Source organism: Colletotrichum siamense, assembly GCF_013390195.1.
Source record: "Colletotrichum siamense strain Cg363 chromosome Unknown KSG_Cg363_contig01, whole genome shotgun sequence".
NCBI classification, from domain to species: domain Eukaryota; kingdom Fungi; phylum Ascomycota; class Sordariomycetes; order Glomerellales; family Glomerellaceae; genus Colletotrichum; species Colletotrichum siamense.
The window spans coordinates 7,388,904-7,404,811 of record NW_023501014.1 but is presented as its reverse complement, the minus strand read 5'-3'; the positions used below and the strand labels follow the sequence as shown (position 1 = coordinate 7,404,811).

General features: G+C 44.4%; 2 protein-coding genes across 2 annotated transcripts; both read left to right on the top strand.

Annotated features, from left to right (window-relative positions):
* Window positions 1–6,672: 6,672 nt before the first annotated feature.
* On the top strand, window positions 6,673–6,905 carry CGCS363_v001866 (uncharacterized protein; the record flags this gene model as incomplete). Its single annotated transcript, XM_036633715.1, has 2 exons — window positions 6,673–6,759; window positions 6,813–6,905. 2 exons carry the CDS (start codon window positions 6,673–6,675, stop codon window positions 6,903–6,905), a joined length of 180 nt encoding a protein of 59 aa, XP_036502446.1.
* Window positions 6,906–10,334: 3,429 nt separating this feature from the next.
* Window positions 10,335–13,139, top strand: ALY1 (Arrestin-related trafficking adapter 6; the record flags this gene model as incomplete). Its single annotated transcript, XM_036633714.1, has 2 exons — window positions 10,335–12,290; window positions 12,342–13,139. The coding sequence occupies 2 exons, from the start codon at window positions 10,335–10,337 to the stop codon at window positions 13,137–13,139; spliced, it is 2,754 nt and encodes a 917-aa protein (XP_036502447.1).
* Between the last annotated feature and the right edge of the window lie 2,769 nt (window positions 13,140–15,908).

Here is a 15,908-nt window from a genome sequence, read left to right as displayed (position 1 = left end):
TACTTAATATATTTTTATACTATAAATAAGATATCCTAAAAAGTTAAGAGGATAAATAAAAAAAAAGAAGGGTAATATAAATAATCTTTAACTCTACTTTAAGAAAAGTATATAGATTAATACCTATAGAAGCCTCTAAAATATTAATATTTAAAGATTTAGCTCTTTAATATATTTAGAATAAAATATAAGTAAGTAATAATTAATATTAAGAAGCTTATTCTATAATAAAAAGGGGGGATTAAAATTTCCCTTCTTAATTAAGCTTAAAACTATAAATTACTAAGTATAATATAAATACCCTTAACTAATTAATATTTAGGGATTAAATTTAAGTATTAAGATTAATAGATAAAAACTACTTATAGAATACTTTCTAAATATAATTAATCTAGAAGTATTATAACTTAGTAATAATAAGCTACTTTAGCTAAAATAATATATTAGCTATTTTAGCTTAATAGTACTTTTAGCTAAAGTAGTTTATAGCTATTTATTATTTTATAAAGAACTATAATAGCTATAGCTAGGGAATAATATAGTAATAAGTAAAATATAAACTCTTTTAGCTATTACTAGTAGTAGAATAGCTATATTATAACTTTACTATAAACTTTATAATAAATCTCTTATATATAATAAAAATAAGATCTAAATACCTCTAAGTAATAGTTAATAAACTTTTAAAAATAATAATACTAAAAGGGATAATATTAATAAATATAGAAGTATATATAGAATATTTTATAAACTATTATTATTAGTTCTATAGTATATTAAAGTTAATTATTAGTAATAGAAATAGTAACTAAATAAGCTAGTTCTAATAATAATTCTATATACTTACTAAGATTAAATAATATTTAAGTATTACTTTTTACTTATAGATAGATAAAGTAACTAAATATTTTAATTAGAAGATCTAAATAGTTCTATAAATAATAATTAATTTTACTTAAAATAACTAAGAAGTTTACTTACTATCTATTTAATTAGTAATTAATAGTTATAATATAGCTATAATAGAAATAAGCTTATTCTTCTTTACTTATAAGTACTATATTAACTTAATATTAATAATTCAGCTTATATTAAAGCTAATAAACTTATATAAATTAGCTACTAATAAGTTTATTAGTAAACTAAGGTTAATTATAAAGTTAGCTTAAATTATTATTATAATAGCTTAATAGATAATAGAGTAATTAGTAAATACTAAAAAGATATTAGTAGAGCACTATAAAATAAGTAATAAAGTTTAGTTATTATTAATAAACTTCTATATAGAATAACCTTATAAAAAGTTAGATTAGTTACACTTAAAGTATAAAGTAACTAAAATAATCTTATTAATTATAGTTAAGTTAAATATTTTAAGTAAGGTTTATAATTATTTTTATATTAGTTTATTATAATATATTATAAATAACTTACTTTTAGGTTAAAAAGTTAATAATCCTTAACTATTACTTATTTTTAAAGATAGGGAAAATAAATAGGAAGTTAAGTTTATTTTAGTAGTATAGTAGAAATATATAAGTAGGAGTAGATATTATAAGTTATTAATTAAGTAGTTAGAATATAGCTAGCTTACTTAAGAACTTTTATAATCCCTATAAAATAACTAAGTAGTAAATAAGTTTAAAGAAAAGTATAGCTTTATAGATAAAAATAATAGTAACCCCTAATATATAATATTATAGTTAAATAATAATAAATAAGTATAAATAAAATAAAGGGAAAAGTAATAAAGTAGTTTATAAATAAAAAAATAAGGAGTAATAAAAAGACTTTATTATAGTATAAAGCTATAGAAAGGTGTAATAAAGCTAAAATAAACTTAAAATAAGTAAATAAGTAAGTAAAATAAAAACTCTAGAAATAAACTTTTTACTCCTCTTATTTAGTATAAATAGTAGTAGTAATATTAGTAAACTAAAAAGAGTTAGAATATTAAAAATAAGAGTAGAATAGAGATATAATAAACTTTATAGAGGATTTTAGCTATATCTAAGTAAACTTAAATAAAATAGTATAGTTAAGCTTTATTAAGCTTAATTAAAAGAGATATTAAAGTAGAAGTAATAATAAGAATATTAAGAATAAAAGTAACTAAAGAACTAATAGAAAGTATAAAGGAAGTATTAGTATTAATAATAGCTTTAGTAATAACTTTAATAATATATTTCTTTTTAACTTTAATATAAATTTTATAGTTTTAAATAGAAGTAGTATAAAAAAGCTTTATATAAGCTTTAATTTATATAAAAAGTTAATAAAAAAGTTAATAACTTTATTAGAATAATAAAATAATAAGGATTTATTAAGGTTTTCTTATTAATATTATAATAAGTAAAATAGTTATAACTAAGAGAAGTAAACTCTTCTTAGTAGTAAATTATATTTTTATTACTTTAGTAGATTATTAGCTTTATAGTATTAGAATAATAGAAGATAAGTATTTATATTAATATAAATTAATTTAATAGATTTATTAGAATAGTAAATATATTAAGTAATATTACTTAAAGAAATAGTTAGTTCTAAAATAAGCTTAAAATATAAAGATAATATATTTTATTTAAAGATATTATAATAAGCTATAATATTACTAAACCTCTTAGCTTTAGCTATAATAGATATATACTTTAAATAAAAGACTTTATAAGGAAGTTTTTAAGTATTATCTAAAAGGATATTACTAAAAATAAGCTAATATAAGTAAAAGTTCTAATAAAATATTAAAAAAGTAATAGAAAAATAAAATAGAAATATATAAAAATAAGTATTTTAATAATAAAATAGAGGGAGAGAAATTAATTAAAATAAGTATATAGATTTTAACTTTTTAGAACGTAAAGAGGGTTATTAAAGAGGTTAAACTTTTTAAGAATAAGTTTTTTATAGTTAGAGAAACTAATAAACTTAGAATATTTAGAGGGTAAAGTACTACTAATAATAATAGAGGGAGATTTTATCTCTATATTAGAGTTTAATAAAGTAAGCTATACTAAGTTAATTATAGTAAAATAATAGGGAAAAAATAAGTATTTTTATATAAGTAGTATTATTATAGAAGTAGAGAGAGTAGATTAATTAGATCTAAATAAGTTAGTAATTAATAAGGATTAAAAGCTAATTAACTTATATAAATAATAAGCTAAGAGTATACTAGAAATACTACTAAAATAATAAAAAGTTAGCTAAAATAATATTATAATTAATTAATTAACTTATTATTATATAGGTTAATAAGAGAAAGAAAAATAGGAAGTAAACTAAGTATAAAAAATCCTATTATTATATTATTTATTTATAAAGCGTAAAGTAATTAGTAGCTTAAATTAATATAATACTAGCTCTATTTATAGCTTATACTAACTACTTTTAGCTTATATTATAATTATACTTATATAAGAGCTAGAGGGGAGGTATATATTATAAGCTATACTTATTATTAATATCTAAGTAGTGCTATAAACCTAGGAGAATTCTGCTCTTAGTAACTATATTTACTTAACTACTACCTTATACTTATTTTTCCTCTATATAAGGGGCTTCTTAGAACCCTCCCCTCTTTAGCTTAGATTTCTATAATTAAGGCACCCCTAAGTTAAATAAACTAAAGGCTAGCCCCTTATAAGCTATACCTTTACTTAGTAGAGTTTACTTATAGAGGCTAGTTTTAAAGTTAATTATTACTAATAGATTATTTAATAAGTAATAAATATACTTAGCTACTATAAATATATTACTTATTATAAAAGCTAAATTAACTTATATACTACTAAATATTATATTATAAAAGCTAGAGAGCTTCTAAAGTAGTACCTTATTATTAATTACTAATAAATAATATATTTTTTTAATAAATATTACTTTAGTTTAAAGCTAAAAAGAAAGGTTTATATTATCTATAAACTTAAAGAGCGTTTTTATTTAAAGTATATCTAAGAGATTAATTTACTATAGGATTACTACTATAAATATATCTATATATAAGAAGTAGTTAGCTATAAGTTTAAAAGTAAACTAATCTTTTATAATACTAATAACTATAATAATAAGATAAGCTATAAGTACTATATAGAGTAGATTCTTAAACCTTACGTTAAGAAGTAGTTTAACTATAGTAATATGTTTATATTAGAAGAAAATAGAAATTCTAGCTATAGTCCCTCTAAGAAAAATAAAGTATAAGACTAGAAAATAGCTTATAAACTAAGTTACTACTTTAACTATTATAATAATTTAAATTAAAACTTTATTAAGAACTACTAGTTAGTACTAAAAAAAACTATATATTAATACCCTTACTAAAAAGAGGGCGATATATAGTAACTAATAAAAGAAGTATAATATAAGAAGCTTAAGTAAAAGTCTATTAATAAGTAAGTAGATTTAATACCTTTAAAGCTTAAAGAGATAATTATATAAGAGGGCTAAATAACTTATTAGTAATTAAGCTAGTTATTATTAAAAAAGAATTCTTTTAGTAGTTAAAACTATCAAATTAATGCTGTGTTACTAGTAGAAAAAAGGGGGGGTTAGGTGGTGTATACCTATAGTGTGCCGTTTTTTTTGCAAACCGGGTGCTACTATAGTACTGCGTACAGAACTTCAGACACGGCGGTCGGATCCCCTGCGCGAAATTCTGCTTAACACTTGGGCCTGTCACGCATCCCAATCCTGCTGTACAAGATACACTCTTCCATGCAGCCACAGGTTCGCACCTCGACGATGACGCAGCCGTTCCCTGAATCCAAGTCTTGACTTTGGCGTCCATGGACGACACACTCGTTGCAAAGCACGCGCCACCAAGTAAGCGCTGCTTGTGCAGTTTACACAGGCACAGCTTGATGGCCAACCATTCCGCATACTGCATAACCGCGCTACTGTTTCTTGTCGACTTGAATTCGCGCTAGAGCCTTGTTTCGAGACTCAGAGACTTGGCCGCTTCGCAAGACATTCACCTCCAATCCTTCCTCGATACCAGGAAGCCTCTGCCCTGGTTAACTCGCATCGTACGCGCCCAATGACCACTGGTCTAGTCAACCCTCCGCACGATGCAGACACGCATGCGAGACCATGATAGAAATACAGGCAAACTGAACCAAGCTGCCGTCATCACCATCATCAACGCCAGCATTTAAGCTGCTGCTACTGGCGCCGGCCCGCGCTGGTCGCCGCCACGCCTGCTGCCGCGTCCCCACAGCCGGGTGTAAATCTGCCGCCTCGCAACTTGGCAATTGCTTCAACGGTATTCGTTGGCGCGGCCGCGGCTGCAGGGACTCCAGCTAACAGGTTGTCTATCTCCAAGTACGAGGCATGAACATGGCAATGTCGCGAAAGCCTCGATGCATACATTTTGGCGGCTCCAAAACTCAATGTCCATCGTTCGGCCGCGACCGCACCAGGTGGACTGCATTGTTCGGTCGACTGCCGGGATATCCACGTCTTTCTGTGCGGCCCGCCTATCGTTCGCCCTGCCAATACACCGCTCAAACAGCTGGCCGCCTGTTTTTGCTTGACGGCAAGCCTGGGTTCGCCTTGTCAACCACCTGAAAGCGATCTTCAGGCTATGGACAATGTCCCCTACTCTTTTTCGATAGAGTGCTGCAGAATCGCTTCTTTCATGGCGGCAAACCATTCACAGCCCTGAGATGGGATTTGTGTGCTACGAGGTCCCCTGTTGCCAACCCTAGCCATCAGTTTCAATGCGCCTGCTACCAGGCCAACCCTGCCAGCGCGAATTCATCGGTTTGGAACACCAAAGTTGAGATGGCAGAGATTGCGTCTCAATGCGAAGGAAAGGGAGATGGAGAAGCACCATGATGCAAACGGGCGTGCGATATGAAACAAGGCCGTTGGACACCGCACGGCTGGGAGTTTTGGTACAGATGACGGCGAACGATGAGGTTCCAACTGTGGTTTCCAAACTCGCAGCTGCCCAGATTAACCTGGCTAGCACCACGTCGTGTCTCATTCGCCTCCTTCAGACTCAGGTTATTCCACGCGTTCTGAGCTGTCAAGTGTCACACTTTTTTTTACTGGCTTCGCGGCACGTCCCTCGACATCTTCGCAAGATGACTCGGTCATAGACTTGGCTCTGGAAAAGAGTGCGTCCAGACGTGTGGCTCATGACCCCTTTCCAGCCAATTGGATTGTCGCGGGGAGTCTTCAGGGCATGCAGGGTTTGCCAGGGTCTGGTCTTGGACACCTTGGAAGTTGTGAGGATTCAGCGAACCACTCAGTGGCATCTCGATGCGCGTGCCTCGTGTGATACTGCAGCCATCGCAAGCAGTGGCGTGAACATCCATATTGCGATGTGGCTCAGCAGATGCGATGCGCGGCTCACAATGGGGCTCGGGCGTCCAGCCTCGGAGGCCTACCTGGAAGCAATATCAAATGTATGACTATCATCACCGCAACAATCTTTGAGGCGAAGTGCTTGCTCACATCGTCCTTCATTGGCAGACAGAGCTATCGGCACGTATGCCGAAGCTCGGCATCCGGGGAGGCGACGGAAACCACTCCTAACTCACTTAGTGCCAGGCCATGTTGATCCTTCAGAGAAGCACACAACAGAGTTGAGGCTACAGGCAGGTACACTAACTCGGAACAGACACGGCGACTCGGCACATAGGTCATGTTGGCGGCCGCGGCATGACAATGACAGGCCTGTGCGGAATGTCATCACATCAGAAGCTCTCGACTTGCATTTCAGTCCTTATTTCTAGAAGTCGGCAATATCGGCCAGTGGGGGGCAAACTGGATAGAGTTGGGTTTCCAACACACTAACAAGAACACAGACGTTGGCAAACTGGCAGGAGTTCCTAATGCCATCGTCCGGCATCTTGGTAACCGCCCCGCGGCATCATCATTGTTTGTTTCGCAGCGGATGACGGGGGCACATCATTGCCCTTTATCGCTGGCGAATACGCCCCTGCGGAGCGGCATCACCCATGGCATCTTCTAGGAAATGCCTGCGACTTTGGCCGGTTCAACGAGCTTATTGTGCCCAACATCCAGGGGAGGCCCCAAACAGGAACAACACGGAGTCCAGGGGAGGCCTGATGAAGCTCCTCCAGAGCACCTCATACTGGTTACTTGGTTTTCCGACCTGTCCACGGGAAGCCTCCACGCAAACGCACATCATGGCAGTACGGATACTGAAGCGCTGCAAACACTTGCATGTGCCAACTGACACAGCTTCTGCTGCTTGGCTTGGGCACCAGCCACACTGCCACGAATACGGTCCCACCACGCATCAAGCTAGGCCGTTTTCGCCTTGGTGGTTAGCACGGAGGCCCTAGTTGCTTGATACGCAGTCAACGAGACGCCGGCGACATAACCACTCGTCAGCGCTTTCCTATTCGCACAGCTAGAGGGGCTGCACAACGAGACAGACACCGCTGCAGGGCGCCAGACACTTGGAATCCGCCCAGCCCAGCCCAGCCGACCGATCCAGCCCAGACTCCATCACCCACACGTCTCTTGGTGGATTGCTTTCTGGTGGAGGAAGAAACTGCACTGGAAATTTGGAGACACCCAGAAAAAAAAGGCCATTGCAAAAAGCGCCGGGCAGGGGGTTTACCAAGGCGCTGACTACATCATAGGTCGGTCACTGGCTGCAGAGTCACCCAGGGCCGGCATTCTGTTCAGCCCAGCGAGTCTTGACACTGTCCAGCCAGGAAGTTCCCTGGGATCCGGCAACGAAGCCAGTCAGCAATAGTAGCGTCTGGCGTGGTCCTTTTACTGCCGAAACCACACACCTGAACCGACAGAGAGAGACTGTGAAAGAGACTGGGCGGCATACAGTACAGAGCATGTACGGTTGACATTGGACTGCCCAGCCGGGACTGGTCTTGGGACTTGGGTGCACTACGTATTGCATCTGTCAACCCATGTTCGTGTCAGTGGCCCGTCAGCAAGCAGCAGTACTTTTATCAGCTACGTCTTCGTCCAGCGCAGCCAGCAGGAGGGCAGCCCAAATAATTCCAAACGCAAACCTGCTTTGCTCTAACTGTGTTGCTCCGTTCTATCCTATCGGTCTTGGTCGTCGCCTCGGCAGCAATCCCACGCAGCAGCAAAAGAAAAGAAACCGTCAAGGGACGTTGCCTTACGTACTGGCTGTAGCTGCTTTACGTTAAGCCGTACGTACTAAGCCCACCCACCATCAACATCCCATTCCATCTCATCCCGCTGCGTCCGCCATCGTAAGGTATTTCCCATTGCCTGCTGCCCCCTGCGCTACCGAATTCTTTCCCTTCTTCCCCTCATCTTCCAAACAATCCATCCCAAATCCAACCCATACATACCCCCGTCGCCTCGTCTTTTCTTGCGAGAGACGACAAAGGCAGAAGAGGCAGACCGTCCGTTCCGCTGCCCACCAACTGCGGTATCCTACCCTGCCCGAATTGCCTCCTCTTCCGCAGGAAAGAGAACGAGCGCAAATCCCTCGGAAGCTGCACACACAGGGCGTACACCGCACACACCGCACACCACTCACCGCGACCGCGTCGCAGGTGCTGTTCCCCCCGCCCGACATCATCCTTGCAGGGCCTGCTTCGAGTCCGCCAGTCGCAGCAGCCAATCTGCATCTCGCCTGCAGTGCAAGTGCTCGACACACGACTCCAGAGGCCAATTGCCCTGGCCACTCCACGCAGCTCAGTCCGGCAATCGCAGCCCGTCGAGGTCGGGATACCGTCGCATCGACAACCTCGCCGTACCTTGCCTTACCGTGAGAAACCCTGTCTCTTTTGGCTTGCCTTGCCTTGAGTAGTGTGCGCTGGTGAGTAGTCGGCCCCGCCTCTTCTTCTTCACACAGTCATCACCGTCGCTTCGGCTGGTCTTTTCTGGCCGCCCTGGTCTCGTCCGTACTTTATTCCTTTACAGAGTAACTCTACCTTACCTTACACTATCTTTCTCCACGCTGGCGAACAAGGGCAAATCAAACGGGGTTGTCATCGTCCTCCTACCGCCTCGCCTCGCCTCGCACGCCTCTCTCTCCCACACTCCAGTTCCCCAAAGCACATCGTCGTTGCCCCTCCACCCCTCATTTTTGTCGACATCTTCCCTGTCGCCAACACCTCACTCGTTGATTCACGTCCGTCCTCTGCACATCCACAGCATCTCCATTCCCCACCAGAACCTCCCCGAGACTTCTGCTGGTGCAGGTACATGTGGCGCTGCGCGCGGGGCTCCCATCCTCTCTTCACTGAGGCAGTCAGAAGGCAAAACGTGAGACATCGAGCCAACACGGACGGAGCTTGACTGGCCCGGACTTGCCTGCTGCTGCTGTGCTGTTGTTGATGCTCTTGCTTCTTGCTTCTGCTGCCCAGCATCTTCCCCCCTGCGGTATCTTGTCCGACTGGACTGGCCGTTGCTCAAGTGGACTGAAGCCTTCGGATACCTTACTCACAATCTACTTCGTACACACGCGTTACTTTCCCCTCTCCCCTCTGATCTCTCTCTTCCCTCCTCCACGCACCGCCATCCGCACCGCACGCCATTCCTGACTTACCACTCAGAACCCTACTCTCCCGCAGAGCGAGACACTCTCACAACCAGTTGTACCTAGCAACTAGATTTTGCCTTCTCCGCCCAGCAAATCAACTCAACACTAAGCTTCTTGCTTTTTCTTCTCCCGCTCCCATTAGGAGGTCCGAGGGTGGAATGGAATAAGGCCCCCCCGGCTGTCATTGACTGATCTCATGCACGGCGCCTGACTCTGACTCTCTGATCACGTCGGTACGTCCTGCTCTTTTGCAAGTTTCTCATACCTTAGTACGATACGCCTCCCGCTTCCTTTTCTCTGGCTCGTCCCGCCTCGTTCTTCTCCTAGCGCCGTCCCCATCTCGTTGTACCTTGCCTTTCCAGACGGGACCATTTTCTTATGCCCATGCCTGTCTCCCATGTGTTGTGCTCGCACCGCTCAGCGTCCCATCCCATCACCGCACATTACATTATCACGGTCAACCCTGCATCCCTCCTCAAACCCCCATCATCCCTAACTGGCCCCTCGATGCCCGACACTCCTTGACCCGACCTTTACGTCTCCTCTTCCTATGGATACCCTCACTTGCTTTTTGCCAGCGCATAGAACCATCTCATGCACCTAATCTGGCCCTGTACCCCAGACACTCTTTGCTCCCTATTGTTCCTGAACCAATCTTCTCTTACAAGCACACGTTCAAACTTCAACACCTCCCATCATCCTTTTTTTATATACCCGGCATTCCACGCATCTCTGCGACAGGTTGCGTGATAGCGGACTCCCTCTATCACTCGGCCCCTCCGTTCATGAATCTTCCAGCCCACAGCGTCTAACAATGCCGACAATGACAGATTCGGAGCGACCTCGGCGAACGGAAAACTGGATTCCAACATCCACCCGAGGCGGCGTCTACTACTGCCCCAGATACCTACTAGACCCCCCTTCTACACAACAGCAACAACAATCCCGATTGCCGACGCCGCCCATCCGCGCTCGCCAAGTAAGACCGAGGTCAATACACATCACGTCCTGGCCTTCCGGCTTCGTACCCCACGAACTTCGACCTCAACCGGAGCGCCCCGCCAAGAGGAGGAAGCCTTCAAAACCAGTCTCGCCCACAACAACAGCACTGGGCAAGTCTTCATTCAAGTTCAGCATCAAGCAATTTTTCTCCCTCTCCCAGAAGCAAGTCCCGAGTCGATCAACATCACGCGCATCAACCGCAAACACACTCTCGCGGCCGCCCAGTAGATCAGCAAGCATCCTCAATCGACTTTCAACTTACAGAGAGGTGGACTTGGTGGTTCCGGAGGAGGACACAATGGCACTACGCTCAGCTGCCATGGCCGAGGCCTTGCGGCCCCCTCTGATGAGTGCTGCGTACAACACCCCCGGCCAACGAAGCAGCTTGATGTCGGTCCGTACTGCAAAGAGCAATGTCACGTCAATGGTCACCGAAATCCCCAAGCCGGTCGCACACGGAAGCGGTGTAAGCTGCTCCATTCTCATGGCTGAGCCCAACATTTTCCTCACTGGGTTCGAACACGACGGCCACCGCCACCACTCGCAGGGCGGAACTGCCCTGCTGCGCGGAAAGTTGCAATTGAAGGTATCCAAGAACGTCAAGATCAAGGGTGTGAGCCTGAAGTTGGTGGGCAAGGCACGAACCGAGTGGCCAGAGGGAATTCCCCCATTGAAAGTCGACCTTTATGAGGAGGAATCATTACGAACCCAGGTTCTAACATTTTTCAACGCTGTGAACGATGGCTGGGAAACCGAATATGGAAACCAATGTCAATACGTGCTGAAGAACAGCTCTTCGAATTCTTCTTCAACAAACCTTGCCCCCGGCGGATCGCCTCGCAACTCGATCTCCCCGTCGCTTCTCTCGATACCCCCCAACCGACAAGGTCTCACTGCGAAGGAACTGAAGCGCCTGTCTCTGCAGTCCAATCAGTCGCGCAGTTTCGGAAAGGGCGACAACCCCAATGGCAATCAAGCCAAGGGTTACAAGGTGTTCTACCCCGGTCTCTACGAGTACACCTTTGAGCTTCCAATCGATCACCACCAGCTTGAGACGACCAAGCTGCAATATGGCTCGGTGAAGTGGGAGCTGCAGGCCACCGTCGAGCGCGCCGGTGCGTTCAAGCCTAACCTGCACGGATCCAAGGAGGTTGCCATCGTGCGCGTGCCCGATCAACTCTCGCTCGAAATGACGGAGCCCATCTCCATCAGCAGGCAATGGGAAGACCAGCTTCACTACGACATCATCATATCCGGCAAATCATTCCCAATTGGCACCAAGATCCCGATCGCATTCAAGCTCACGCCACTCGCCAAGGTACAGGTGCACAAGCTCAAGGTCTTTGTCACCGAGTCAATTGAGTACTGGACCAACGATCGCCGCGTTACACGCAAAGACCCCGGCAGGAAGATTCTCCTCCTCGAAAAGACAGCCGGAAAGCCGCTGGACCCTGCATATGCGTCTTCGGATGTCCGCGTGCTGAACGGTGGTGAGTTGACGCCTCGCCAGCGCCGGGAGGCCCGGGAGGCTGCGAGCATGCGCCGCGCTGCCGAGGCGTCGCGTCATGGCGTGATGCCCGACCCCCTGCCGGAGCCTGTCGATAACATTCTGGGCGATTTGGATCTCGGGTTGGAGAGCTACTGGGGTTCTACTGAGATTGAGATGAATGTTCAATTGCCTACGTGCGACACCATGGCAAAGGACAAGACACTGCGCTTGCATCCCGACTGCAGTTGGAAGAATGTCAATGTGTACCACTGGATTAAGGTGAGCCTTAAAACTTTTACTGCTGTGGAAGGCAGCCACTAATGCGAATAGATCGTCATGCGAATCTCTCGCCTTGACCCCGAAGATCCCACTGGTACCAAGCGCCGCCACTTTGAGATCTCCATCGACTCACCCTTCACTGTCCTCAACTGCCGCGCAACGCAAGCCAACACCTCTCTCCCAGAGTACTCTGGTCCGGACAGCTGCCTCGCCCAAAGTCGTCAAACTTCGTGCGGATGCCCCGATGCCGTAACCATCGCCGGACCTCCCGAGGGTTCTCCCAACAACCTCTCAACCGGCGCCCTCACAATCACCGATGCGAACGCCGAGCTCCCGGCACCTCCTCAGGCCGCCCATCTCCCATCCTCGCCAACACCTACGCCCGGAAGCGGGGGCCGCTCCTCACCACCGAACTCCAACACCGCCGTGGTGGATCCTTACGACAACCAAGCCCGCCCAATCCACCTGCTACGCGTGCCCTCATACAACCCACCGGCCTTTGACGCCGAGATCCCTCCTCCCCCGGTCGAGAACCTCACGGCGCAAACTCCTCCGCCTCAGTACGATGTCATCGTCGGCACACCAAGTGTAGATGGTTTGGCGGATTACTTTACCCGCCTGGCAGACTATGGCTACGACGAGCCCGAGGAGGACTCCGATTCAGACGAGGGTCCCGCGCGTATTTCGGAGCGCGGCGGTCGCGTCAACGTCGCTCACCCGCGCACACCCGGCGGCAGGCGAGCGCCCAGCCGCAGCCTCGAGATCCAGCGCCCTCCGATGCAGCTCGACATGAACGCGCTGCCCACGCTTGCGCGGAACCAGCAACAACAACGACAACAACTCCAGTAAACACGTTTGATATAATACGTAGTAATTGACTATAAAAAGAGGAGGAATATGTGGAATGCGGGCGAGGGGAAATGGGGGTTTGGCTATCTGGATTTGAAGCTTGCTTACGCATGATGATTACCACGGATTGAGGAACACAAAATCAACCACACAATCGCATTACCCTGGGTTAACGTCTATTGGTTTTGGTTGGCGCATTCACATACTGGATTCGGGTGGTTTCTCCCCCAGGTGTGGGGATTATTTGGATGCTCTACAGATTCAGAGCAATTCCGTTCTTTGGCGTTCTGTGTACTTCATTTACTTGGATATACCTGGACACTCATGTCCCGCTGTTTGAATATTGAAGAAACGAATTTGTATTCAACTATTTGATCTGATTTAGTGTTCGCTTGTACTCTGCCTCGCTGGATCTATCACGATCGGCCACACTCTCAACATGAATTCATAATATCGACCTAGACATCACTCATTCTATTGTTGGACTACATTGTCAATTGAACCAAGGGCATTCCCAACCTCGGCCAAAGAACCAGGCCCATTGAGCGGCTTACGAAGCTCACCAGGCTGGTCTCCCACACGAGTTCGCCACGTCAAACCTTCCCCCGAACCATAGACGACGCCCCGGGCTGTCCCGACCTATCGGTTCAGGTCGAGGTGTTATGGGTGCTGATATCTGACACTGTGGAGGGCGAATAAGGGGGATGGGGTGGGCATGACTGAGTTCCTCCAGGGGGGTTGTATACCGTGTTTTCCCAGGCAATCAAGGCAGGGAGTGAGGTACTCGGTGGGCGGCGACGGCGACGGGGAGAGAGTTACTGCGTTAAAGGGGCGATTAGGGCTGATTGGTTCGTGACGACAGAAGGCATGGAAAAGTTCTGTGGACGGGGCCTCCTTTTGCACGTGCGGTGGCTACGACCTCTCGCGGGCACGTGGGGAGGGAGTACGGCGTGAACCTTGTTTTGTTCTCTTTCCTCTGAGGGAGTGGTTGGTTGCACGGGGGAGTTTGCCTGTTTTGGGGTGTCATGCCGTGTGCTTTGATATGTTCTTCTCCCCTTCAAGTGTGGTTTCTACGGTTGATGGCATTATGAGCGGCATTGTGAAGGCGGGATAGGCGAAGTATGCTTGGTGATTGAGGGTGGGCACATTGATGTGAGAAGTTAATGCTTGATGGCTGCTACGATGAGAGCATCTGATGGCAATCTAGATCATCGGGCGGGTAGTCGCTGTTAGTCGGAAGGCTCGCGAGCTGTAAATAGGACACAAAATATACACGAACAAATAGGAATCGATGTTGGTGGCACGGATTAATGCATAGAGACAGTTGGGACGACCAGGAAGTTAGAACCGTGGGGGAGAAGAGAGCAGTCTTCCGTGCGTATAGCTACTACGAAGAAGCACCAAGAGGCTGGTGCCAGGCTTCTGGAAAGCATTTTTTGAAGAGATTGAATCGGTACTGGGAAACATTTGAAAACTGAGATTTGTGTGATTGTCGATGAGTGAGATGTCGTCATCCAGCGCGAGCTGCAAAACTCGCATGCGGGACATCCCTGGAGTGGGTGCTTTCAGGGAACGACGATAGTTTACGAGCGCTTGAGTTTTGGGGTGTTTGACTTTCCCTTGTATTCTAGATTCGACGCGCACGGCTTTTGGACTGATGGCAGCGTCCTTGCGTGTGGCGTCGTTGTTTCGTTGGACTTTCCATGTTGCCATGGGATATCAAGCGGGTGGAGGGATTGGTCGGTTTGGCTGATGTCTGCCAAAGTCTGAGGACTTGGGATCGTCGATCTTTTGCTGGTGCGGGATAGAGTTGGGCGGCGGGAGGCCGGCATTGTGGGTGAGAGAATCTCCGGGTGGTTTCTCCGTCGGGGGATGTGGGTTAAATGCTGGGTTGAGATGGGTTTGGAGTGCAGGTTGCGATGCTTGGAGATGTTCTTGGCGTGGAGATTCTGGTGGAGGGTGAAGGTCTTGTGGTGGGCTTGAGATGTGGACGGACTGGGATGTGGTGAAGTCTGCGATGGGTTCGGAGGCTGGCGTGGAGAGTCAGAACGGCTGACGCGAGCTGAGCATGTTTGGGGTACCAGAGAACCCCGGATTATCCGCGAGCTTGGAGAAGATTCCTCGAAGGTTCGGCGTTTTCGTCTGATGTCTCGAGGTCTCTCTCTACATAGTACGTGACTTGGACATGGTGCTTACTCAGATCGTTGCCACTTGCTGGAGGTCCAAAGCGAGACGAGAGTAGCTGAAGATGAGAGCTTTCACGCTGGGATCTGGGGTATTCGAGCTTGTGTTCTCGTGGGTTCACAGTCAAGTGCTCCTCGGATGGCGTATCTTTTGGGGTTGTGTTCATGCTAGATGGAACCCTCTGCAAAATCATCAGAACCATGTTATTACAGTCACAGGGTCATGATAACTGTCTGAGACCTTGACAGGTAGACTTGGAGCGTAAAGGACGAGCACACCACAGTTCCATCGAGATCGTGGTGCTTACTGCTCCTTCGAGCTAATCGGTCTTGGGGCTGGCATGAGACGCCAACGCACACGAACGAGTTTGCGAACGAACTGCTTGCATGATTTTGTGATGTTCTGGCCAGTGACCTACTAGCCATACGGTTTTGTTAGCGAAATTGTAGATCAAACCACTGACTTTCCATGAGAGTGATGTCAAGAACCGACCGGAAGAGAAAGAAAAGACTTACAAGGAATGACTCTTGATATTTCCAACAAAAAGCAAAGCTTCGGTTGGTACAGCTGAGTTCATTATGATAG